At 41.6% G+C, this 25059-nt stretch overlaps 2 protein-coding genes across 6 annotated transcripts in view; one reads left to right on the forward strand and one right to left on the reverse strand.

Moving 5' to 3' along the window:
* The first annotated feature begins 1837 nt into the window (after positions 1–1837).
* Positions 1838–16040, forward strand: GDE1 (glycerophosphodiester phosphodiesterase 1). Of its 4 annotated transcripts, none has more exons than XM_070412890.1 (6): positions 1838–2226; positions 3118–3293; positions 5535–5640; positions 8718–8810; positions 11687–11898; positions 13148–16040. In XM_070412890.1, the coding sequence occupies exons 1-6, from the start codon at positions 1966–1968 to the stop codon at positions 13293–13295; spliced, it is 996 nt and encodes a 331-aa protein (XP_070268991.1). In that variant the 5' UTR covers positions 1838–1965; the 3' UTR covers positions 13296–16040. The 4 variants fall into 4 exon arrangements, with proteins under 4 accessions (XP_070268991.1, XP_070268992.1, XP_070268993.1 ...); XM_070412891.1 differs by lacking the exon at positions 1838–2226 and adding an exon at positions 2261–2539; XM_070412892.1 differs by lacking the exon at positions 1838–2226 and adding an exon at positions 2261–2539 and having other exon boundaries at positions 3122–3293.
* Positions 16041–19436: 3396 nt separating this feature from the next.
* TMC5 (transmembrane channel like 5) overlaps positions 19437–25059 on the reverse strand; it is a 69404-nt gene continuing 63781 nt past the window's right edge. For both annotated transcript variants that reach the window (XM_070412894.1, XM_070412895.1), the window contains exons 18-21: positions 24593–24671; positions 21993–22097; positions 20539–20581; positions 19437–19894 (exon numbers count right to left, since the gene is read on the reverse strand). In XM_070412894.1, coding sequence (XP_070268995.1) covers positions 19848–19894; positions 20539–20581; positions 21993–22097; positions 24593–24671 — 274 coding nt within the window. In that variant the 3' untranslated portion in view covers positions 19437–19847. The remainder of the gene's footprint in view (positions 19895–20538; positions 20582–21992; positions 22098–24592; positions 24672–25059) is intronic.

A 25059-nucleotide genomic window follows, 5' to 3' on the forward strand; every position in this document is an offset into this window, starting at 1 on the left:
CATGACATTCATCGAAATTTTTTTCTGTAAATATAATATTGCAGAATCCTAGATGCCAACTCTCAAATTTAAGACATCCTTTACCCTTTTGCAAATCAGTGGGAAAATAATGTCTGAGAAAGATAACAGGTTCAAGATGACAGGAAAAGCCCGAATGTTTTAGCAAAGTTCTCTATCTAACCATGTTACCGGCTTTGCGAAATATGATGTAGTGGCCTCTTTCATTTCCTAACTCGGTTTTACTTCCTGCCTCCTTCCTGTGCATAGTTTTACATATGTAAAATGAGAGTTTTAAAAATGACTGTCACAAGGGTTGTTATGAGGAACAACATAATTCTTTCCACTATTGGCCCTTAGCAGATGGAGAAGCAAGGTTAGGAGGAGGAGTAACGGTAGAAAAGTCACTGGCCTAACACACTGGGGTGGCTTCATGTCAGTCCAGACTGCCATTTACTGCCCTATTCACTTCACTTCTCCTGGCCTCAGTTTCCTCATCTATGAATTGAGTGAATCCTTAAGATCCCTCCCAGCTTTATAATTCAACTAGAGACACGGTGCATGAAAATTCGTGCACTTGGGGGTAGGGGGACGTCTCCTTTAGCCCAAACTGCGCCCTCTCGCAGTCTGGGACCCCTTGGGGATGTCCACCTGCAGGCTTAGGCCCGCTTAGGCCGGCTCCCCGGGGGAATGGGCCTAAGCTGGCAGTCAGACATCCCCCTGGCAGCTGTGGGGAGTAGGCCTAAGCCGCCCTCAGACATGCTTAGTGCTGCTGTGGAGGCAGGAGAGGCTGGAACCACTCGACTTGCAGCCATCAGCCCTGCTTGTGGCTCAGTGGAGCTCCCCCTGTGGGAGCACACTGACCACCAGGGGGCAGCTCCTGTGTTGAGCGCCTGCCCCCTGGTGGTCAGTGCACATCATAGGGACCTGTCGTTTGTGGTTAGGGTCAATTTGCATATTAGCATTTTATTATATAGGATTATTATATAGGATTATGCCTCCTTTTGCTATGCTCTTTCATTCCCTCCAAATCTGAAGAATTCCTTAAAAAATATTTTTATTGATTTTAGAGAGGAAGGGAGAGGGAGAGAAACATCAATGATGAGAGAGAATCATTGATCGGCTGCCTCCTGCACACCCCCTACAGGGAATAGGGCCCACAACCTGAGCACATGTCCTGACTGGGAATCCAACCTTGACTTTCTGTTTTATAGCTGGACATTCAGCCACTGCCCCACACCGACCAGGCTGAAAAATCCTTCTAAAGTTGAGTGGTTTCAGTTTCCTGAGATAATGCCTACCCAATGACACTGTTGTGAAAATATATGATGTAATGCATGAAGCATTTGCTCACACATAATCTGGAGCATGCTAGGTGCTCTACACATGTTAGCTGTACTCGACACTATTATTTACCCCCACGAGAATGTAAGCCCCTGGAGAGCAGGGACTCCTTGGGTCCTGTACACGCCTGTGTCCTGAGCACCGGGATTGGTGCTCGGCACACCTTGAATTGAACTGAATAGTAGAAAGCGTCCTGCCCCTTCCAGGCTCCCAGGGCAGTGTCCTCGAGGGCAGAATGAAGGAGTCATTAAGAACCCGTGCAGTCGTGCAACCGTACAACGGCTCTTGCACCCCTCTCCTTCTGGGGTCTGAAAGCCGCGCTGATGTCCAGACCCCAGAATCACCCCAAAAGCGCTTTTGGGACGCGAGCCTGGGACCTGGGCCCGCCTCCGAGGCCACCCAGAGGCTCCGCCCCCGACCTCTGGAGGTCCCCGGCCCTGATTGGCTGGGCTGCAGGCTCCTTTCCGGATGTGACCGCCGCCGCCGCCGCCATTGCGCGGCGCTGTAACCCTTGAAGGGTGCTCCTGCGGTGAGTGCCTTGAATTCTTGCCCTTGCTTCTCGCTCTCCTATCCCGGGAGCCCGGCGGGTCCGGGATTCCCGTCCGTGCCGGTGCGGGCGCCGGCATGTGGCTGTGGGAGACACAGGGGGGCCTCCTGGGCCCCTTCTCCTTCCTGCTGCTGCTGTTCCTGCTGGTGACGCGCAGCCCCTGCAATGCCTGCCTCTTCACCGGCATCCTCTACCTCCTGCTGCGCCTCTTCAGCTTCGAGCCTCTGCCCGCGCGCCGGGCCCTGCAGGTGCTGCGGCCCCGCGACCGCGTCTCCGCCATCGCCCACCGCGGCGGCTGCCACGACGCCCCCGAGAACACGCTGGCGGCCATTCGGCAGGTGAGACCCCCGCCGCCTCGCGCGCCTCCTGGGAGCTGGGACTGCTTCCTGCGTGTCTTTTCCGAAGGTTCCCTCGTCTTCTCACGATTGCCTTCCTTCCCATAACCCCATTCGTCCGCCGGGAAGACATTGAAGTGGCCCTCGATCCCTTTGACGTCTGGCAAGCCTCCCGACTTCAAGTATTTATAGAACCCAGCGAGTACGCTCATGTTTGCCAGGTGCCAGGCGCTGAGCATGCAGTCATGGACAAGACACAAAGGCACCTGGCTTTTACAGAAGTTGCATTGGAGTCCAGGAGACAGGCCTTAAACACGTAAATACATACATGAGAGTCTTTAAGAGAGCGAAAATGCAATGGAGAAATAGGGTAATGGGATAAGGTATGACTGTTAAGACGTCCACAGATGTAAGCTCTTTAGGTCAAGAATCAATAGATTAGGTCACTTTGTGGCCTTTGTATTATACTTGCTATTTATTCTTCTTGGAACATTCTTCCCCTGGATCTTCATATGGTTGACTTCCTTTTATCTATTATGGTCTCAACTCAAATGTCATTTGCTTTTTTTTTTTTTAAATATTTTTCATTGATTTCAGAGCTAGTGGGAAAACAGTCTGGCAGTTCTTCAAAAGGTGAAACATAGAGTTACCGTATGATCCAGCAATTCCACTCCTAGGTATATACCCAAAAGAACTGAAATGTAAAAATTTGGATACGAATGTTCGTAGTGTTATTCATAACAGTCAAAAAGTGGAAACAACAAAAGTGGTCCATCAGTTGAGGAATGGGTAAATTGAATATGAAAAGAATCCGAAAGAGTAGCTGTTGGTTGCCTTGAGTGTTTATATTAGAAAATGACACTTGACGTTAATATTGTTGATGTTTTTGTTAAGGCAGCTAAGAATGGAGCCACAGGCGTGGAGCTGGACATTGAGTTCACCTCTGATGGGGTTCCTGTCTTAATGCACGATAACACAGTGGATAGGACGACAGATGGCACTGGTCGAATATGTGATTTGACATTTGAACAAATTAGGAAGCTTAATCCTGCAGCAAATCACAGATTAAGGTAAGTTGTTGATTGTCTCTTAAACATATCTTCAGCTTTTGTTGGAGATGACAGACACTGGCATCTCCAAGCACATTTTCTGCTCCAGGAGAGTTGTTGGGTTGTGTTTTATGTTGAACTGTCTACAGGTTTCCTAAGTAATAAGCAGGTGCCAGGAACAGCAGAAATGGATGTTTTTAATCTTTTCCCACTGAGGCCAAATTTGGCCTCGGAATTATTCTTAAGACAATACTCTGTCTTAGTCACTAACATGACAATTACGTTGTACTGTCATATAAATTATATATATATATACAGGGTGTCCCCCCAAAATGTATACACACTTTAACAGCTGATAGCTCAGTTTTGAAAAATGAAATGTATTTAATAAACACTGCCTTTGTAATTATTCAAAGCATGTGTATATATTTTTGGGGGATGCCCTATATATATGTATATCAAAACTAGTCCTATACGATGTTCTCCAAGAAAAGGGCTCTATGATCAAGTAAAATCAAACACTGTACTCTAGTTGTTCCTCCTGGGAAATAGTCCTTATCAGTCAATTCTTACCTTTAATTTAGTGTTTCTCAAATGTTTATGACCATAGAACCCACACTCTTCCTACCATTAACAACTATAAACACCTTGGGATTGGTATGCTGGGAAATAATATACTTTGGAATGTGGTTATTTAAATCCTTCTCCTCTTGTAATACTGAAAACTGTGCTTACTGTTACTATGTCGTATCAGTTCTCTGGACAATGATGAGTACTACTTGAATACTGAGGATTCCACCCTATGGTTAAGTTAAATTCCTCCCGAAAAGATGATTTAGACTTAATTTTCCTAGAATCGAAAGAAATTAAAAGTCAGCCAAAGGAAATCATGTTTTAGTCTAGAAAGAATATTGTAATACTTGCAAGTTCTAAATCCAGTGGATACAGCGTCCGCCTGTGGACTGAAGGGTCCCGGGTTCGATTCCGGCCAAGGGTGCATGTGTTTAGGGCCCATATTGTAGGAAAACTACTTATTTTCTCTATAATTACCCAATGTGATGTCATCCTGTGTGTCATTTTATTCAATGCCTATTTCTCACTCCAAGGAATAGGCACTGAATAGAATGGCTGGCAGAATTGCCTGTACTATTATTTCCTTTATCTTTTTTTTTTTTTTTTTTTTTTAAAATATATTTTATTGATTTTTTACAGAGAGGAAGGGAAAGAGATAGATAGTTAGAAACATCGATGGGAGAGAAACATCGATCAGCTGCCTCCTGCACACCCCCCACTGGGGATGTGCCCGCAACCCAGGTACATGCCCTTGACCGGAATCGAACCTGGGACCTTTCAGTCCGCAGGCCGACGCTCTATCCACTGAGCCAAACCGGTTTCGGCAATCTTTTTTTTTTTTTTTTTTTTAAAGCCAAGATCTTACAATTGAAATACTATAATTGAACTAGCATAAGTTAAATCATGTGATGTGAAACTTCATTATGTGAGAAAAGCCAATTTCTTAATATCTTGAACTTAACTTTTCTTTTTTTTAATCAGAAAATTATGTATTAGAACATTATTTTAAACAGTTGTACTTAAATGAACAACATCAGTGATGAGAAAGAATCATAGATTTATGTAATCCTAGGAATTTTTCCTGTAAAGGTTCTGTTAGGGTAATTACAATCTTTTTTTTTAATATATTTTATTGAGTTTTTACAGAGAAGAAGGGAGAGGGATAGAGAGCCAGAAACATCAATGAGAGAAACATCGATCAGCTGCCTCCCGCACCCCCCCCCCCCGCCCCCGCCCGAGGGATGTGCCCGCAACCAAGGTACGTGCCCTCAACAGGAATCGAACCTGGGACCCTTCAGTCCGCAGGCCAACGCTCTATGCCCTGAGCCAAACCGGTTAGGGCAAGGGCAATTACAATCTTAAAATTAAGTCTCTGAGTTTCCAAAGGTGGCATATATTCTGCCCTTTGTTGAGTAGAATTTCTACTTATATTGCTAATTCAGTGGAAATCATTGATTTCCTAAAAATTAAATGATTTTTGTTGTTGTTTCTGTTCTTTGATCAAGAATATCTGTACTTTGGTTCAAGTCCATATAGTAAATTACCCTTGGACTTTAGTGTAGTTAAGAAAGGAAGTTGGGGAAAACATTCTTTCCTTTTGTTTGGGAGACATTGTTTAAATGTCTGTTCCACTAAACTTGTACTTCTTGTTTTTCCTGCAATGTACTATGCTTTTTCCCTCTCTGACAGGAATGATTTCCCTAATGAAAAAATCCCTACCCTGAGAGAAGGAGTTGTAGAGTCCCTAAACCAAAACCTCACAATCTTCTTTGATGTCAAGGGCCATGCAAATAAGGTAAAATTTATACCATAGACTTTGCTTTTTAAAAAAGACATCTTTAATTGTTAGTGATTTTCAAAACTACATATTTTGTTATTTATTCTTAAATTATTTTTATAAATTATATTTGCATAGTGGAAGTGTACAATGCAAAAATCCACATCTGTAAGGAAAACTGTAAATCACAGAACCTTTTTTTAACCTTTGATGGAACCTTTTAACAACTGATATTCTACAAGTAGCATAACATAGAAGAGTCAGGTATCTCCAATTTGCATAAAGCATTTGCCAGAGATATGAAATAAATAGTAAGGAGGCACTTTTTAAACAGGAGTTGGACACAACCAGTTTCATCTGGCTACTAAAGGTCTTAGATCAGTGGTTCTCAACCTTCCTAATGCTGCGACTCTTTAATACAGTTAGTTCCTCATGTTGGGTGACCCCCAACCATAAAATTATTTTTGTTGCTACTTCATAACTAATTTTGCTACTGTTATGAATAATAATGTAAATATCTGATATGCAGGATGTATTTTCATTGTTACAAATTGAACAAAAACAATATGTAATTATATATGTGTTTTCCGATGGTCTTAGGCGACCCCTGTGAAAGGGTCGTTCTACCCCCAAAGGGGTCGCGACCCACAGGTTGAGAACTGCTGGACAACTATGGATGAAATTTAAAGCTTCTGATAGCTAATAGGATATTTTTTGCACAGATTTAGCCCTTCTGTATGATTTCTGTCTCTTATGTATAGTTTTGTTATTCTATGATTTGAATAGTTACTGGTATACTTGTGTCAGAAAATTACTATAATACTTTCAAATACGTATGACATTCCTATGTAAAATTTTGCTTATATTTTAGAACATACACTTTTACTCATGAAAACATATTGCAATGGAAAATAATGGGAAAATGTAGTTCAGATAACATTTTTTCTTTTGTAATCAGCTTCTCAAGTACAAATACTTTTTCCGCATTTGGGTAACTTGCATATTTACCCCTAGCTTGTAATAGAATCAGTAATGGCCATCTACTGGTTTAGAATTCTGATGATGCCAAGTTTTAAAATTAATTCCAGGATACAATTGAAACCAGTTGTTAAAATCTGAAATATAAGCCACAGTATATATTCTAACTTTAGTATAGTAAACTTGCATTTTTTAAACATACATATTTTTATTGATTTCAGAGAGGGAGAAAGAGATAGAAACATTAATGATGAGAATCATTAATAAGCTGCCTCCTGCATGCCCCCTACTGGGGATCGAGCCCACAACCCGGGCATGTGCCCTTGACTGGAACCGAACCTGGGACCCTTCAGTCTGCATGCCGATGCTCTCTCCACTGAGCCAAACCAGCTAGGGCTAGTAAACCATTTTTGAAGAAAAAAGAGAATGGTGCTCTGGTTAATTTATTATTATTCTAAATTGATAGTTCTAGGTTTTTCAGTTGGTCTGCATCAGAATTACCAGGAATGCCTATAAAAACTATGGATTTTTGGGCCATACCAACTAGAGAAGAAATTCTGAAAATGTCTAGGGATCAAGGAACATGTATTTTTAATGAGCACTTCAGGTTTTATTGATAATAAGGCCCATATTTGGGAACCCTGATAGGTCCTACATTTCAGCCATGGTGCACTGACCTTCATACTTATTCTCTTAGAACAGCGGTTCTCAACCTGTGAGTCGCGACCCTTTGGGGGTCGAACGACCCTTTCACAGGGGTCGCCTAAGACCATCGGAAAACACATATATAATTACATACTATTTTTGTGATTAATCAGTATGCTCTAATTATGTTCAATTTGTAACAATGAAATTGGGGGTCACCACAACATGAGAAACTGTATTAAAGGGTTGCGGCATTAGGAAGGTTGAGAACCACTGTCTTAGAATAAGAGGAAGGTGGGCAGAGGGAGAAGACAATTTTTTTTTTTAAAATCCAGCTATTTAAGCTTTCTGGTTGGGTGCTCAAAAGGTGGTTTGGGCAAGCCTGGGTAGAACATAGTGGTCCAGTTCACCAAAATGTCATATAAAGGAACAGATGTTGGCAGCAGTTTGGTGACAGTAGAGCACAGGAGCCAAGATTATGGATTTAGTACAGTGTAACCTCAACCTTGATAAGTTTCAATTTCCTCATGGGTAAAATGGGAATCATAAAAGAAACTACCATATAGGGTTGTTGTGAGAATTAAATAAATAATGTAGATGAAGAGTTACACACAGTGCAGTGCATGTGATAATTCAAACAGCGGGAAAATAACTTCGGCTCTGTAGCTCACGCTCTGTTTCATTAGTGAAGGGGAAGCATAACACGAATAATTTCTATGTTCTTTTTTTCTTTTTTGGAATCCATTTTGTTGCCTTTATTTGGTTATAGGTATGTGTGACTTTCCAAAAATTAGCAGTATTTCAAAAATTATGATGTAGCAGCATTAAATTCAATGGCCAAATCTATTAATTCACTAGAGATTACAAAATGTCAATATTTTAATTCTATAATTCCTTCTTCATTTATTAGCTGGGCTACAAAAAAATTTTTGCTCACCGTGGGGAGAGTTGGGAGATTTCCAGCTCTCCCCAATTCCTCCCTTGTTCCTACCTTCATGTTCATGGTGGATGACGTCTCCTCTCAGTCCTCTGGACTGAGAAAACCTACCCTTTTGTAGTTTCCAGGCTGGTGGCTTATACTTCAGCTCGGAAAAGCACAGGGTGATAGAGTTTTGGGTATAAAAGGACTTTTCCTAGTGGCTAAACTAAGGTATAGGGAAAATATTTTTAAATTTTGTTTCTAGCCTCTACTGGCCTACAGTTTGCCATACTTTCCAAAAATATGACAAAAGAGTTGAGCCTGTTAGCAAGACAATAAAGTAGCTGTATTCCAATTTCTTCAGATGCTGCAGATGTGAGTTTAAAATATATCCCAATAGATAATGAGATCTACTAATACTCCTTTCAATGTCCCTACATATTAGTAAACCTCTGATTTATTTGATAGGGTTGTACTTAATATGTAATAGTTATTGCCTAAGACTATTACATTTTAATAGATTTTAAATACATGAATTGCTTCTGTTTTACAGGCTATTGATGCTCTAAAGAAAATATATATGGAGTTTCCTCAACTATACAATACTAGTATGGTCTGCTCTTTCTTGCCAGAAGTTATCTATAAGGTAAAATTCGTTGTACATAATATTATATTAGTTGGTGGTGATAATAGCAATGGGCCAAATAACTGTAAGACAGATGCCTGTTAAATTGAACTGAATCAGTTAAGAAACTCCTCTTTTAAGTTAACCAGAGAAATTCAGGAAGGGGAATGTACTCATATCCCATTTAAAAATACCATGATTCCGGCCAGGCTGGTGTGGCTCAGTGGGTGAGTGTCAACCTATGAACCAGGAGGTCATGGTTCAATTCTAAGTCAGGGTACATGCCCTGGTTGTGGGCTCGATCCCCAGTAGGGGGTATGCAGGAGGCAGCCGATCTATGATTCTCTTTCATCACTGATGTTTCTATCTCTCCTCCCTCTTCTCTCTGAAATCAATGAAAAATATATTAAAAATCCCGTGATTCCTTTTTAGCTCTTTTTTTTTATGTTTGTAGGTTCATTCAGATTACTTTGGAAAACGTTCTCAGAACAGAAAGAATTATGTAGCTCTACATCTCACTGAGTAACAGCAAAATATACCTTTTAAAAAATAGCTTTTAATTTCAGAGAATTTAAAATAGGCATAAAAGTAGATGGTGGTATGAGTCCCTCTAACCATGATCTGGCTTGTTTCATCCATATCCCCCCACTTGTTTCATCTGTACCCTCCTTGTTTTCCCCAGTGTTATTTTGAAATGTATCTCACATCATATCATTTCATCCGTTAAAATTGCATTAAGTATCTTTTTTTTTTTTTTTTAAATCCTCACCTGAGGATATGTTTAGAGAGAGGAAATGAGAGAGAGAGAGAGAGAGAGAGAGAATCATAGATCTGTTGCCTCCCATATGTGCCCTGACTGGGAATCAAAACTGCAACCTTACGGTGTACAGGACAACATTCTAACCAACTGAGCCACCTGGCCAAGGCAACATTAAGTATCTTTAAAAAGCAATTCCTTTAAAAACATACAGCCACAATACCATCATCTAAAATCGTTGATAATAAGTCTATAAGATCAAATATGCACTCAGTGTATACATTTTCATTTGTCTCAGAAATAGCACAATTTTTTTTTTTTACAAATTGCTAATTTGAATTAGGACCCAAATAAAGACTGTCATAATTTTAATTCTTAAATTAGTAAATTCTTCCTCTCCCCCACCCCATCCCCTGCCCTTGTGATGTATTTATTGAAGAAACCAGGTTGTTTTGTAGAGTTTACCCAAGTCTAGATTTTGCTAATTATGCCATAACACAGTTCAAAACTTTCTTCTCCTCTGTATATTTCCTGTAAATTGGTGATGAGAGCTAAAGGCTTGATCAAATTAGGTTCAGTTGTTCTTGGCAAGATAATTTCATAGGTTAGTTATTTTTCCATCAAAGGGCATATAATGGCTGGCTGACTCTTGTTAGCAGCTGCTACTGATGCCAATGGTCAGCTCTCTCACTTTATTAGGGGTTGCAAAATGTTAGTATTTTAATTCTATAATTTCTTCATGTATTAGCTAGAATACTTCTATAAAAAGAAACTAATCTATTTAGTTGCCCAATAGACAAATAAATACTTAATCTTTCCCTTAATTTGCCAGTTTCCAAAATAATGAGTTGGTTCTGTAGCACTCTTTAACAGTGACCAACAGAGCATACATTTAAAATTTTATAGTAAGAGGGTAGCCAGTCCACATATAAACTGTCAATAAGATGAATAGGTCTCATAGGGCTTTCAAATATTTGGATCAGTGTTTCCTAAACTTACTTGGCCACAGAGGCTTTTAAAATGTATGCTGCAGGTCGGCCCTGGTGACTCAGTGGACCTATGAACCAGGAGGTCATGGTTTGATTCCCGGTCAGGGCACATGCCCGGATTCCAGGCTTGATCCCCAGTAGGGGGTGCGCAGGAAGCAGCTGATGAATGATTCTCTTTTATCATTGATGTTTCTATCTAGCTCTTCCTCTCTGAAATCAATAAAAACATTTAAAAAAATTAAAATGTATGCTGTATTTTCCAGAGGAGCATAGAACACAGACTTAAATAATTCCACCCATATCTCCCCATTTCTCCTTTGCCCTCTTCCTATCCCAACCCCGCATTTTTCCTCTTTATTCTCTTCTCACGTACTTATCCTGCTTCCCCACCCCCACCACTCTTTTCAGCCGTTTTCTCTAGAAAGGATCAAAAGCTAACCAGCCTATCTTGAAATGATCTTAGTTCCATCCTCATTGAGTTCTAATTATCTTTGCCCAGAATTTAAGTTGATATCCTGTTGAAAGTATTTTCTTGTGACATTATTAAAACTTGACCCCCCAGATCATGATTTCTCTTTGAGGTTATGATTTTCTCATTTTAAAGATAGGATTGCAGTTTGTTTAGGATTGTAAAGGAATTGTTCTTATTGATACTTATATTAAACTAGAGTTCCAGTGCACGAATTCGTGCATGGGTGGGGTCCCTTGGCCTGGCCGGCGATTGAGGCCTATCGGGGGGCCACCAGCTGGGGGGAGGGGCCGCGGGTGGTTGGCTGGCTGGTCCCGCCCCCCAGTTGTGTTGGGGGGCCCTATTGGGGGCAGGGCTGGCTGGGGGGGAGGGGCTGCGGGAAGTTGGGGGCCTATTGGGGCCTGGATCAGGCCGATTGGCAGCTGCAGGGTGCTTCATAGCGAATAGTTGTTCTGGTCGTTCTGGTTGTCCCACCGTTAGGGACACTGGGCTTTTATATATATAGATGCTTTACTTTGTCACCTTATTTTCTCAAAGTGTTTATGATAGAGTACTTATTTAGTAGACATGGGGACAGTGTACTAACTCACTTTTCAGAATGAGAACATTGGCTACATTTAAATAAGAAGTGAGAGGTATTGGACTTACGATAATGATTATATTTTCCAAAATTCCTTTTCAGATGAGACAAACAGATCGGAATGTAGTAACGGCTTTAACTCACAGACCTTGGAGCCTTAGCTATACGGGAGATGGGAAACCACGCTATGATAACATGTGGAAACTGTCCACATTTGTGGTCTTAGACATTTTACTCGACTGGAGCATGCATAATGTCTTGTGGTACCTGTGTGGAATTTCAGCTTTCCTCGTACAGAAGGATTCTATATCCCCGTAAGTTGGACAGTATTTTATCTTCTGACACATTTCTTGAATGCTCTTCTTGGAAAGGAAGAGTAACAGTGGACAGCCTGGATAAGTTCCCACCCACAGAGCCCAACGTGCCTTTATTAAGTTGGAATGCCACTAGCTTCTTAGGTGGGAAGAGTTCAGGCATACTTTATTATTTCCAAAAACAAGTTGATCAAATGTTATTGGTTTTAAGTGCATTTTATAGAAAAAATAAATTTGTCAAACTGATGAGAGAGAAATTACATTTCCTTGTGATCGTCTCCTTTGAAAACCAATGTAGGATCCAGGTCAGACAGAACCACAGTGAAGATGTCCTGTGGGTGCCTAACTCATCTCTTCAGTCTTTCCTCCCACTTCCCTCTACATCACAGGCTCTGCTCCATTGTTTCCAAAACTTCTTGTTCCCTAACGTGCTGGCAATCTGTTTTTTAGCAGTTTTGTAGCTGTGTATTTCAGCTGATTATAATTTAAGTTTCAGGTTTGTATGCATTCAATTCAATAAATATTTGCTGTATGTCTACAGCAAGCATGTCAAACTCTCGTGGCCAGCCGCGAGTTTGACATGCTTGGTCTACAGTATTGCAAGGTATTATATTAAGAATCTGAAGATACTGTGGTAAAGAAACAAAGCCATGTTCTGTCCTCATGGAGTTTATAGTTAAGTGGAAAAGGAGATAGATGCTAATCAAATAAAAATTCAACAAATTACAGCTAAGATAAATGCTTTGTAGGTGAGAACAGCGTGCATACAAAATTTTACCTAGTCAGGGGAGTTGGGGAAAACAGCTAAAGGGTGAGTAGGAACTGAGGGGAGCGGTGTGGAGATCAAGTCAGAGGGAGAAACACATGCAAAAATGTTGTGGCAGCAAAGAATCCGGTTGTTTCAAGGAACTAAAAGAAAGTCAATATACTGCAGCACAGGAAAGAAAGAGGGAGTATGGTTTAAGATGAGGCCAAAGAGACAGGTGGGACTAAGCTAGGAACGGCCTCTGTTATGACTTATTGGGGAGGGGTGGGATTTTTAGTAAGCCCCTGAAAGGTTTTAAGCTGTGACAGTGTGGAGATTTCCACTGGCTTTTGGAACATTCCCTCTGATTTCAGTGCAGAGGCCAGTTAAGAGGCTTTCTGAGCACTGTGAGTACTCAATGAGTTACCAGACTTAGTGACCAGCATAGATTCCTGGGCCAGCTGGTCATTGTTCTAACAGATTTGTTTTTTCCTCTTTCTCCAGGAACTACTTAAAGAAGTGGTCCGCTAAAGGCATTCAGGTGGTTGGTTGGACTGTTAATACTTTTGATGAAAAAAGTTACTATGAATCTTATCTTGGTTCCAGCTATATCACCGACAGCATGTTGGAAGACTCCCCACCTCACTACTAGACTTTTCCCCCAGGGAGGAAGCCATGGGTACAGAGATTGCCTGCTGGCCTCATGCAGGGATACTGAGAAACCCTTTGTGCTAGCCCAAGCCATGGGGAATCGGGTGGCCCGCAGAAGCAATAGTCGGTAATTGCATTTTAACCTTGGACCAAAGCAAAGCCTGGTGTTGCCACCGTGCTCCATGGAATGCCTGAGTTCAACACCGTTGCTCTTGAAAATCTGGGTCTGCAAAAAAAGGCACAATAGCTCCTGCCCAGACCTCGCTGAGGCACACACCAAGACCCAGTGAGGATAGGCACAGATTGAGCTGTGCAATGTGGGGGTACAAATGCAAATGCATGGGATACGCATGATCACTCAAACTTGACATTTTAAAATTTGACACACATGTAATTTATTTATTTAAAATATTTGTATTTGGCTACATTATCAATGTACTGTAGTCATCAAGCTTGTGACCATACTAATAATAAAATCATTAAAAGGAGCACGAAGGGAAAACTGCTTATCAAGCATCAAATCCTAGGACATAAGGAATTTAGGGAAGCTGCCATCAGCAATCCAGTGACCAGGGGCAACAGCTTCAGTGTGATGCAAATGTCAGGGAAGTCTTGATACCAGCCTGAGGGATTGTGGTATCTTGAAATAAGAACTATAGACCACTAGGGGGCAGAGTTGCACCCTTTCAGGCTGCTCTACAACAGATGATCGGGAGACTATTCAAGGACATCTAGGCTTATCCTCATTTTACATGAGAAAACTAAAACCTGTGAAAGGGAAGGGTCTTATTCAAAAATGACACCACTGGTGATGTAGCAGAGCCTGATCTTATGATAATTAAATTTTTTTTTTTAACTATTTGCCAGGAACTTTAGTGGTTTTTAACACATTATCTTAATTAAATCTCACAAAAATCTTAGAGGTACTGGCTTTTTGAGGAAACTGAGGCACTGCAAAGTTAGTTACTTAAGGTCTCAAATTTCTTAGTGCAATTGGGATTCAAATCTAGGTTGGTCTGACTCAGAGCTCTTGCTTTTAACCCCCTGCCTGCCTTTATACAGCCCTTGATTCCCAATTCCTTCCCACATGAGCTACTGGAGGGTCTTATTGTGAACTTAAATAGCAATATTTAAAATAAAGTTGAGACTTTAAAAGATTGCAAAGCTTTCTTTCTCCTCTAGGCCCCTCTTCCCCCCACCTAACAGCCCCATCCGTAGCCTTGATCACAGGCCTCACAACTTAGTCATGACTTCCCTCCTGAGTCCAGTGGGCCACCAGCCTCACACGTGCAGCAGGCCACCGGTCCACGCAGCCAGGTGGCAGTGAGAAGCAAATGGATTTTTGCTATAGTTGGTGTTGGCAGGAGCATGTAGATGGGGTTTGGGATAATTTTCCATTTATAAAATTTTCCTTGAATTTTAAAATTATAAGATAAAGATTTATTCAATAAATGGAGCAGATACCTAAACTGCATGTATTTCTGTGTCACATTATGACAAGTGATGAGAACCACCCAAAATTTCTGTGGCCCGAATTCCTCCTGTGACTTATATTCAGAGAAGCACACCGACAGGGAAGGAATGCCTTTAGGGGCAGGAAAGTTAACATCGCTCTTGTGTGAAGACCTTTTGAAAGCCAGTTTACTGTCTTGACTTTTGTCCCAAATCCATTTTGCTCTTGACTGTGCCATACCCAATTAAGGATTTAGAGCCTATGCTAAAGTGGCTTGGGGCTTAAAGAATGGAGAATTTGGATGAAGAAAGATGTTAATAAGTATTCTGTTGCCCGCCCAGTGTGGCTCTGGTTGAGCATTGACCTATGAACCAGGAGCTCAAGGTTTGATACCGGATCAGGGCACATGCCCGGGTTTCGGGCTTGATCCCCAGTAGGGGGTGTGCAGGAGGCAGCCGATCAATGATTCTCATCGTTGATGTTTCTATCCTCTCCCTCTCTGAAATAAATAAATAAATAAATAAATAAATAAATAAATATATATAAAATCTATTAAGTACTTACTTGAAAGGCTTGGTATTGGGTTAAAAACAGGATTTGAGATCAGAGAAAGGTAAATCTGGTTTCCTGATCAGCACCTTGCCAGCTGTATGACCTTGGACTAGTTACTAATTCAGAGGATGGTTGTGATTAAACGAAAGTGTATGTAAAAGGCTTGTTAATAACATTTGCTGACTCTACCATGTGCAAGAAACTATTTCAAATGTTTTCCATGTATTTACTTTGCAACAACACCATGAGGTAGTTACCATAATATGCTAAAGGAAACCAAAGCACAGAGAAATTAAGTATCTTGTCTACAGTCACACAACAGTAATAGGATAAGGATTCAAGCACAGGTGATATAATTCCAGAGCCCACATCCTAAAGCCCTGCTTATCATGGCTGGTCCATACCTGTAGCAATGCCTGTATATGTTCAATAAATGTTGAAGGAATGAATTAGAGGATATCAGTGGAAACTTCCTTGAGGAAGCTAGAGATACATACACAGTAAGATGAAAATTTGGGAGTTTAGATAAATGATTCAGATTCAGCAGTATCGAAGGGCCATCCAAAATCCCAATCGATAGCTTTCTTTCTAAGAACATCAATACAGATAAAAATCACATCTGTTCATTGGACTGCACCTCTGCTCTCAGGATTCTGGAGACATAACTTCGAAGGGCTACCTCAAAAGGCTTAAAAAATCCACTACTTCCTTGATTAAACAGTAGTCATTTTCTTATTTGGAGACTGGCGTCTACAATCCTGTTTTGACAAGAATTTCACCAAGACATAAATATTCTATTTTTATTAGATGCAAATTTCTAAATAAAATCACACCAACCACTATCTAACGTGGAAACAGTGCTGGAACAGAACAGTAAACCACAGCCTTGAGGACAGGAAGGGTGTGAGTTACTGAACATCCAAACATCCACTCAAACCGTGAGCATGGAGTGACAGTTACAGTTCAGTGAGGTTATTTGATTTATCAAAAATGCTGAAGATCGATGACTTTGTGTGCTCTATTATTAAACTTTATGCTCAAAATCTATGTGCCAAACGCCAAGTATTAAGAAGAAGCTAGGCACGGTGGATGCTGTCCTTTGAGACATTTATTCAACATCAGCTATGGGGGAACTTGTTAAAAATGCAAATTCTCAGAGCCCATCCCAGAACTGAAACTCTGGGTGGGGCTCAGGATTCGTTTTAACCCTCCAGGCAGTTCTGATACATGCAGAAAACCTGAAGTCCTCGATTCTGCCACTGGCTAGCTAGGAGACCTTAGACAAATCACTTACCTGTGCATGCCCAAGTTTTCATCATCTGTCAAATGGAGGTCATGATATTTGCACGAACTGTCTTACAGCCATAATGTTATGAGGTTCAAATGATAGAAGTGGGAGTGTTTTTGAAAAATGTCCCTAAGAGTGCAGATAAAATAAGAAAAAAAATGTGGGGATGCTCTAGCGTACTGCTCAGGGTGTGGTCCTCGGACCCATCCCTCCCCGGCCTCCCAAATTAGCATCTGCTTTATAACAAGAGCCCTGGCGATGAAAGTGGAAAAGGCACCGAGTGGAGAGTAGCAGCACACAGGTGTAAGGCACTGGTATCAGCTGCAGCTGTGAGCACAGCAGAGGGCCCTCTGCTCCACGCTGAGCTCCTCTCAATGGTCTGTCTGGCGGTTGATCAGACATGGAAATGCTATGAAAAAGTTTTGACTTGGACAAGTAAGGGGGGATTCTGTGAGGTGCTACCATACTAGAGACAGTTCCTATGACTGAGCTGAATTCTTACCATCTGTCCTCAATTCAAAGGTTATAAAAAAAATATGCCAGGCTGTGCTATTTTATTTTTTTATATTTATAATTTTTTTTATTGAATTTTTACAGAGACGAAGGGAGAGGATAGAGAGTTAGAAACATCGATCAGCTGCCTCCTGCACACCCCTTACTGGGGATGTGCCTGCAACAAAGGTACATGCCCCTGACTGGAATCGAACCCGGGACCCTTCAGTCCATAGGCCGACGCTCCATCCACTGAGCCAAACTGATTAGGGCTAGTCTGTGATATTTTAGCCACTCCTTTTATAATTGAACTTTACACAAAAGCATCTCATAGCCTCCTAAGAAATGAACTGGTCCATTTGCTGAGACTGCTTGAAGGATCAGATCCTGCAGAAATTCAAAAGAGGCTATATATATATATATATATATATATATATATATATAATGTAAAACTGCCAGCTTTCAAGGGATGGTTGGAAAGCATGTTACTTTTATCATTTTGAACTAATTAAAATAAGGGTCAGAAGAGAAGAATGGGGAATGTCCCCTGAAGATTTTGATGCGATATTATGAACTCACCTTTTATATGTTTAATACGTTCCTCCAGTGGCTTTTATGGTCAGGCAAGTTTGGGAAGGACTACTCTAGATCCTAGCTCAGTCCTGGCTTTCTACTAGTCCTCAGTCCTGGCTTTCTACTAAAACCATTTGGGGAACTTTAAAGAAAATATATGGATGCCTGCTCTAGTTGGTCTAGAGTGGGGCCTGGGCCTGGCTGTTGTCCAACAGCTCCCTATGTGATTCTGGGGGCAGCCAGCACTGGGAACCCTGATGCCTAAAGAGAGGCTGTGATGGGACTGGGGGAGAGCTGGCCTCTGTTATGGTCTGAACTGTGTGGACCCAAACTTCCTATGCTGAAGTCTGAACACCCAGTGCCTCAGAATGTAACCATATTTGGAGATCTGGCCTTTACACAGGTGAGTAAATTAAAAGGAAGCTATAAAGGTGAGCCCTATTCCCATTGCCTGGTGTTCTTATAAGAGGAGAAAATCTGAACACTGAAAGGTACACCGGAAACTGCACACACCGAGGAAAAACACCGTGTGAGGACACAGCAAGAATGTGGCCGTCGGCAAACCAAGGAGACAGGACTCAGAAGGAAACCAAAACTGTGGATACCAACACTCTGATCTTGGACGTCTAGCCTCCAGAACTGTGAGAAAATAAATCTGTGTTGTTTAAGCCACCCAACCCATGATATTTGGTTACGACGGCCCCAGGAAATTAATACACCCCCATCTCAAGACTAAATGTAAAAAGCATCCTCACATCCACATGTCTGTGTGAGACCTGCAGACTCAATCTTTCTATTGTGTTTACATCTCCAGGGAAAGCAGGCTTTACACGAATGGGGACAAGAGATGGAGGTGAATGGAGATATAAACCTTTAGTATGTAGTGAGTCAGCAAAAATGATGCTTTCAGAGGGAGTTTACCTTTTGATGTAGAAGCCAGAGAAACACAAACAGCATTAAGATGATACAGAGCTGGGAGGGCGGAAATCACTTCAAATACCAATTCCACTGACCCGAGACAAGTTGCATCCCAATTGTCCCATGGGCTTCTCCTGCACAGCATCTATACAGTTATAATATTAATTATTAAGTTCCTATCTGAATTAACTTGCTAGGCATCTGAGGGGAGAGACTGTGTCTTAACTTGTTCACTATTTTGTGCACCACTTGGCACGTATTTGTGAAATGAACAGACACTACTAGCAACCAAAAGAAATTAACTCAGTTGATACAGTGAATTAATGAATAACTAAGTGAATGAAAAAGTGAATCCATGATTGAACACTGATTGTATGTTTGTGTTTCAAATGTATCTGAAATGTTTTTTAAATTCAGTTCCAATTAGATTTCATGACAGTGATGAGTCAAGTAATTTGGTAATTGCACCCTTCTGCTGGACCCTTCAGTTTTAAGTATAGTCACAGGTCTTGTGAATCATTTGGCAAATCTGCAAAAAGAATGCTATCTATATGTGTATGCATATGTATATACACACACACACACATATATTTATTCCCCACAGAAACATATACATACATATATATATTCCACACATACCACTGGTCTCATGTTTGGTTCAACATAAGACTTGATGGTCACATATAAAACCTCATAGGTCAGAGTCCTGTCCACACCCACACCCCCGTCCAACCCCAAAGACTCATGTACTTCATATGCAACAGAGTTCATAGATGAGACCCCTGTTTGTATTTCACTTTTGGAATATTTTTAGTTCAAAGTCATGAACAAATGCAGGTCCTATAATTGAGGAGGCATCACACCCCTGACAGAGGACCACGTTTTTATTCAGGCTGTACCACTTGTCTGAGCACCACTTTCCAAACCTCTGCCAGGTCTGGGAGGTCTGGGGGGAGAGATTTCTAAGGACCAATAACTCATATGCACATCTCTTAACGATAAAATACATCATTCCCAGGTTATCTTTTCCAAGGTTTCTGTGAACTAGTTAAAATATTACGACAGTCTTTATTAGAAAATCCCAAATGTTTTATCTTAAAAAAATCAGCAATTCAAGTGTTAAATAGCAGCAGGGAATGGCCAATTTTACTTCAGTATTTACATTGCGGTCAGTTTCTACTCCTACCAAATGGCTTGAATTTTCTTCCGAGAAGCTCCAAATGTTCCACCTTTATCTTCTGTCCTTTTTGATTGGTGTCTGGCCACCACAATAATCCTCAGGCCTTTGGACTATTTTCTTGAACTGACCTCCTAAATCTCAGGTCTGGGTTTGACACAGGAAAGAGAAGTTAGCACAGACACACCCTGCCCCAGCTCTCTCTCCAAGGGAAAGGCCAAATTGGCCTTCAAGAGAGCTCAGCTTCTCATGCCTTCCTTGCCGCCTCCTTTTAAGTTTCTTCAGTGCTGCCCCGTGAACTCCCATCATTGGATAGTCTCGGTAAATGCTATCCCCCAAAAGATGAGTTGATCGGTTTGTTTGTTTCCTTCCCAGCATTCATTCCCCTCTGGCATCAGCCACAGGTTTTCTTAGGGAAGCCACTCTCCCCCAGTCTCAGGCCCTGTGGTCTGTACGGTTGTTCCACCTGTATCTACAGATGAGGCCAGTGACTCAGATCTGGCCAGTTGACAGAAGAAGCTGAGGAAGCTGCCTTGCAATTATTAGGAAGCGCCTCCTTGAGAAAGGAGCTGACATGGAAAACAACTGAACAGAAAGAAACCACGTTCTTGTGACATTTTGTGAGCCCCGGCTGTTAAAGCAAGAATTACTCTTAGGTTTTTGCTGAAGCCACTTTGGGTAGTTTCTTGCAATTGAACGAGTAACTGATTCATGAGCAGCTCTGACCCTCTACCTTGGGGTTTGTCCTCTAGGTAAATTAGATCTTCTTTGGCACCAATTGGGTTACTCACCATGAGCAGTTTCATGTTCCCTGCTGTGCAAAGGGCCCGGCTCCTGAAAGAGAAGAAAAGAGGCAGCCTTATTACTGGAAAAGAGCCCCAGGTCCCGTTGCATAGTTGGGAAGGTATGTGCACCCCCCTCCCCCCAATTTTAAAACAGAGAGGTGACAGATTAAGGACAAGGCTCAACCATAGAAACATCAAACATGTTTTGTTGTGTTCTTTAGGGACTGTGATTCCATTCATTCTTTTTCCCCACTTCGGGTCACAGAGCAGTTACAATATGCCAGGTAACAGATTAGGACCTGCGGCTGCAAGGGCATCGACATGGTCCCTGCCTCCATAGGATTTAGAGTTGAGCCTCTAGAACCCTAAATGGTACTGATAGTATTAATCGCACAGATAGTAACTGACACAACAGTCCCTTCTGACAAAGTCATAACTTCCAGAACTAGTGGCATCTGAATAAGATGGGTTTACTGTTTATCTGTATCTTCCAGGACACCAGGGAAGCCAGCATGGGCTCTGGAATCAGGGTGCCTGCCAGGCATCTCGTACACCCTCCTGGTGAGAGTGAGACTAGTAAAATCTTAAGAGAGTGATAGGGCAACATCTATTAACATTATTATGTGGCCGTCCTATGGCTGAAATACTTGCCTAAAATAATTATAATGAAAATGTTTCATTATGTACTGTTTTTGATCTTAAAAAACATGAAAACAATCCAAATGTCCAAATATGTACAGACTGAAACAATGTCGGAGATATTAAGGGGGGGAGTTATGATACATGTGTATACTATAACCCCTCTTTTGTAAAAAAACCAAACAAACAAAAATGTGAGATGAATGTAGTATGTTTACAGCTGCCTAGGGGGAAGATCAGGAAGAATATGCACTGAAGCATTAATGTAGAGGGGTGAGATTTCAGGGCACTTCTCATCTCGGTGGGATATACTTTCGTATGATTCAATTTATAGGAAAGATGGATGCAAACTGCATGAGGGAAGCACCTTCACTGTGTTCACCCCGATCACCCAGCACCTAGAGCAGTGATGGCGAACCTATGACACGTGTGTCAGAGGTGACACGCGAACTCATTTTTTTGGTTGATTTTTCTTTGTTAAATGGCATTTAAATATATAAAATAAATATCAAAAATATACATCTTGGTTTTACTATGGTTGCAAATATCAAAAAATTTCTATATGTGACACGGCACCAGAGTTAAGTTAGGGTTTTTCAAAATGCTGACACGCCGAGCTCAAAAGGTTGGCCATCACTGCCCTAGAGCAAGGCCAGGCGTGGAAAGTGTTGAATGAGTGAGTACGGTTTTTGAAATACAAAATACAGAAATGTGTAAACATAGAAAGTGAAGTGCCCTCATGTGATTCTAGTTCCCTGATGTCCTTTGCACAGGGAGGCAAGTAGGGGTCAGAGGGATCCCAAGGCAGCCTCCAGCCTCACCTCCACGTCTGTCCTTTCCAGTGTGAACGAGCTGGGGTTTGCTCTCCTCTCCGTGTCCTGCAGCTTAGTCAACTTTTCTATCAGGAACATTTTATCTTTGCCCTCCTGCCAAGAAGAAAAAGGAAAAGGAAAACATGGAGGATGAATGGTGATGTGGGGTTGAGAAGCAAATGAAGAGAAGGCTTATTTGTAGGCAAGTAGGGTCCATTGGATGGATACTGCCGCCATGTTTTTTCTTGATGAAATAAAACATGTCATAGTAAAGCCAAGTGGTCCCCCAAAGCCTCCCTGAATTAGGATATTCTCCTCTAAAGCAATTCCCTAGCAGGCTTGAGTAGCAGCCTTCTCCAGCCTGGATGCTAGAAGCAGCTTACATGCCACTGTCAAAGGCCCAGGACAAATGGTTTATTGTCTCTCCCTTCCTGGCATTCCTTCTGCCCCAGAACCCTGCGTGGGCACCCAGCACTGCCTGGGTCTGCCCTGTCCTCCCACTGAGAATGTCAAAGCTTATAGCTCTGCATCTAAGGACATCAAATCTATTTCATTTATCAAAGTTATCTGTGTCAATGGAATAGACCGAGTTAAATAATTCCCTAGTTGGGAAGAGGAAAGAAGGAAGAGGGTATGCCTTCCCCAGGGGGGGTGAGTTGCTTTCCTGTGAACCTGTTGCAGATAAGAGAGTGGTATGTTCCACCTGAGTTGAGGTGGGCTAGTGAGCACCATGGATGGTCTGTCTAATCCAGGTGAATCCAGGTCCCATGCCCTCGTTTTTCCTTCAATTTTCACTCGCTAATTTTAGTTTCCACTAGTGGATCTCGCTTGTAACAATTATTACTGTGCTGTTTGTTTTATGATGATTTTCTGTTCCCCTCATTCCTTCTACATTTATTAATTGGAAATCTTCTCTACGGAAGCACTGAATTTGGGAATGCAAGGTAATCAAATCATTGGTGAGCAAAAGTCTTCTTTTATAGAGTTCCAGCTAATATATGCAGAAGAATTCTAGAATCAGAGTATCACTATTTTGTAATCCATAATGAAATAAATGGATCTTCTCTAGGCAATACTCATCAAAGGCTGCCAAGTCCATTAGAGATAAGGCTGATGAGCTTTACAATGGATGAGTCAGGCTAACAAAGCACTGATCGCTCTTAACATCACACACAAAAAAGACAATCACATTTTATACCTCAAATGCCATAAGACGCTCATAGCATCATCTATGAAGTATTCTGGCTAAAAAGTTGAGCTAGACTCTAATCAGATCTCTACATCTCACCCCTAGTTTACAGGAAATAGAAAGTAAAAAGAGCCTGACTGGCATGACTCAGTGGTTGAGCATGAACTTATGAGCCAGGAGGTCACGGTTCGATTCCCGGTCAGGGCACATGCCTGGGTTACAGGCTCAACCCCCAGTGGGGGCTGTGCAGGAGACAGCCAATCAATGATTCTCTCTCATCTTTGATGTTCCTCTCTCCCTCTCCCTTCCTCTCTGAAATCAATAAAAAAATATATTTAAAAAGTAAAAAGAAACATGCCAGCCCAGCTGGTATGGCTCAGTGGTTGAGCACTGACCCATGAACCAAGAGGTCACTGGTTTGATTCCTGGTCAGAGCACATGCCCAAGTTACGGGCTTGATCCCCAGTAGGGGGAGTGCAGGAGGCAGCCAATTGATGATGCTTCTCTCTTATTGATGTTTCTATCTCTCTATCCCTCTCCCTTTCCCTCTCTCTAAAAAAAAAATCAATAAAAACATTTAAAAAAAAACACCCCAAAACATGCCAAACACCACAGGTTGAAAATCAGATATATCCAGAATGTGGGAATTATTACAAGACAGTGACCTGCTTTCTTCAACAATAAATGGCAGGAGAAGAGACGAGTGAACAGTTATAGATTGAAAGAAACATTAAAGACATACCAACCAAATACAACGTATGGCACTTTTTCAGAACCAGATTTAAACCACCCTAATGTAAAAAGACACTTAATGATACAATGGGGAAATCTGATCATTGACTGGCTATTGGATGATAGTAGGGAATTATTAAGTCTTCGTTCAGGTGTGATGATTGGTATTGTGGTTCTGTTTCTTTAAAAGTCTGTATATCTTAGGCATATAGAAGTTTTTACAGATAAAATGGTATAAAGTCTAGGATTTTCTTTCAAATAACCCAGAGATTTGCAGTGAAGGGATTGCTGCCCTGGCAGGTGTTTCCCAGTGGTTATAGCACTGAAGGGTCGCGGGTTCAATTCCTGGTCAAGGGCATGTACCTGTGTTGCAGGTTCACCAGTCAGGGTGAGTGTGGGAGGCAACCAGTTGATGTGCCTCTCTCACATAGATGTTTCTCCCCCCCCTCCCCAGCCCACTCCTTTCCTCCCTTCCATGCTCTATAAAAAACAACGGAAAAAATATCCTCATGTGAGGATTACCAACAACAACAAGAAAAAAGAAGATATAATTGCTGATGGTTGTCAGGGTGGGTTGTGGGCAGGTGGGGGCTCATTTTACTATTCTGTTTGGGAATATGTTTGAAAATCTCCATTCTAAAATGTTATAAAGGGGGAGAGGATAACAGATGGGCCCAGCAGAACTTACATTAATGATCTGTTCATGGAGCAGCCTGATCATAATCTTCCTTCCCTCTGTGATCTGCCAGTAAAGATAGGTGATGATTCTGGAAGAGACGAGAAGAAAGAATGGCAGACATTTTTCAGGCTCTGAATTACAATTGGGTGCAAAGGAATTAAAACATTTGCTTGAAAATAGATTTGTTCCTGAAAAGTTGTGTCTGGTTGAGTAATAGGGTGAGTACATGATAGCAATGGCTGTCCCCATTCTGCACACGGAATCACCTGAGAGGTGGTAAAAGGACTCACACCATGGCCCATCCTCAGATCAATTCATTGAGCTTCTCTGACTGTGGGGCCAGATATCACTATTTTAAAAATGTACATGATTCTAATGTGCAGCCAGCATTTATGAATCTGGACTGTGTTATTCAGACTTGAATGTGACACAAATTTCCTGGGACTTTGTTAAAATGCAGGTGCTGGTTCTGCAGG

This window comes from Myotis yumanensis, unplaced genomic scaffold (assembly GCF_028538775.1).
Source record: "Myotis yumanensis isolate MYYU_CA2020_CCGP unplaced genomic scaffold, mMyoYum1.0.hap1 SCAF_4, whole genome shotgun sequence".
NCBI lineage: Eukaryota > Metazoa > Chordata > Mammalia > Chiroptera > Vespertilionidae > Myotis > Myotis yumanensis.